We start from the raw sequence: 1738 nt of genomic DNA on the forward strand, positions 1-1738 counted from the left end.
TGCAAAGCCGTACCCGTACCTAGAACAATAATAGGATAAATATTTGATATAATAAAGGCTTCAGAAAAAGTCTTCATTATAGCTATATTCTGAAGTATTGATAGATTATTAAGATAATTCATATTGAAAATTATATTCTTATTTTAAAGATTTGGAGTGAAAATTTTACGCGAATTTTTGTGTGAGTTTCGTGTTTAAAGCGCCGACGACGGATAGATTCTGGCAAAAAGTTGCTAAGCACAATACAATTGAGATCAAGACAACACTTGAAAACTTGGCATACATTCCCGTATCTTCCACTTGCTGGGTTTCCTCGCGCATCGCTAAGTCGCTCACATTGGCCACTATAATTTCATTTTCCGTGGAAGGGTTCGGAGACATTTCCTTGAAAACCAATCATACACTTGAGCGAGAGGTTTGGGAAGTAAACACAGGAGAGTACAGAAAGTGATTTTCGAACGGGAAAGAATTGCAGATGGTAACAACTCCGAACTTCTTCTGGTGTATATCGTAATCACGTCGCCTTCTTTTTGTACGAAGGTTGTATCAATTGTTCGGCATTCACAAGAACTACCAGGCTTGGCTTTGTTGAAAACCAAATCTTCCTCCACTCGTCACTGCTGACGGGTAATAAAGGGGGCAGGCCAACAGTTGGACATGCCAAATTGATGAAATCTACCAAATAAAACGATAAGAATCATCCAATAGAGAATGAAGAATTTATCGACTTTTGCTTCCTTAGGTAAACCCACTTTCAGGGGTTATCTAACCGAGATTATTAGGCTCTAAGCCACCTCCAGCCTAGCTTTATCGTCACAATGGAAATGTGGGGAACAACATGGCTGAATTAATGACATCTCATCTGGGATTCATTATGCCAAAAAACACGATTTAATAGACGAACTGGGTAGATTGGAAAGTTCCGGAGTTCGAGGGTTCTTCACAGCAATTCCAAGGTGAGAATGGTATGGTACGGGCAGATTCGAATCTATTAGATTCAGGAAGTTAACCAGCCAAAAATACGGAAGGATTCGACCCACGGAAAACAATAAGCCACCATGCCTCCCGATAGGCTATAAAATTCAATTCATCGTACCATATCTTCAATCTCTGGCTTGAGATCCAAACCCCGCAGTCATTCTCGGCGTGTTCCCCGCCACGGGTATTATATCATTTGCACTGAAAGATCACGAGTTATCGCTTTGGAAACCATTGTGCCACACTCCAGGAATATATAAATCGCAATGTTGCCCGAATGATTTATTTGTAGAAATCAAAGTTTCAGAAATGCCTCCTCTATCATCAATAATCTTTGCGGTTCAGGGCTGTTTCAATTTCCTGAACGGAGCTGCCCCTCTTTTATCTTCTACAGCCGCAAGGAAAAATGCCGAAATGCTGCTGACGGACTCGAAACACGCTATTCATGTTTTAGCTCTGTCATGTATGTCAATAGGGTAAGGAAATCGAAGCCCTCTTAGTTAATTTTGAATCTCGAAATTCTAGAGCTACGCTGATCATAGCTATACATAATAGCTCGCTCTACCTTGTCGCTGCTAAGAGAGGAGACAAGCTTGCCATGTGGTTGTCAGTTGTTGGACGGACGATTGCTGTTGGAATCTTTTGGGTTGACGCTGGACCGTGGAGAAAAGTCGCGGTGTTTGAAGGGTTATGTGCAGGTGTGCTTGCTGGAAGTTTGATTTGGGAGTCTCGAGATGGGAAACACGAGAAAAGGGATTGA

The 1738-nt window shown here is 41.6% G+C and overlaps 1 protein-coding gene across 1 annotated transcript; it reads left to right on the forward strand.

The window, feature by feature from the left end:
* Positions 1 to 1287: 1287 nt before the first annotated feature.
* On the forward strand, positions 1288 to 1738 carry EAF02_009448 (uncharacterized protein; the record flags this gene model as incomplete). The annotated part of the gene is made up of 2 exons (XM_038905496.1): positions 1288 to 1454; positions 1534 to 1738. 2 exons carry the CDS (start codon positions 1288 to 1290, stop codon positions 1736 to 1738), a joined length of 372 nt encoding a protein of 123 aa, XP_038754554.1.

This window comes from Botrytis sinoallii (genome assembly GCF_014898435.1).
Source record: "Botrytis sinoallii strain Bc 23 chromosome Unknown BSIN_020, whole genome shotgun sequence".
Lineage (NCBI taxonomy): Eukaryota > Fungi > Ascomycota > Leotiomycetes > Helotiales > Sclerotiniaceae > Botrytis > Botrytis sinoallii.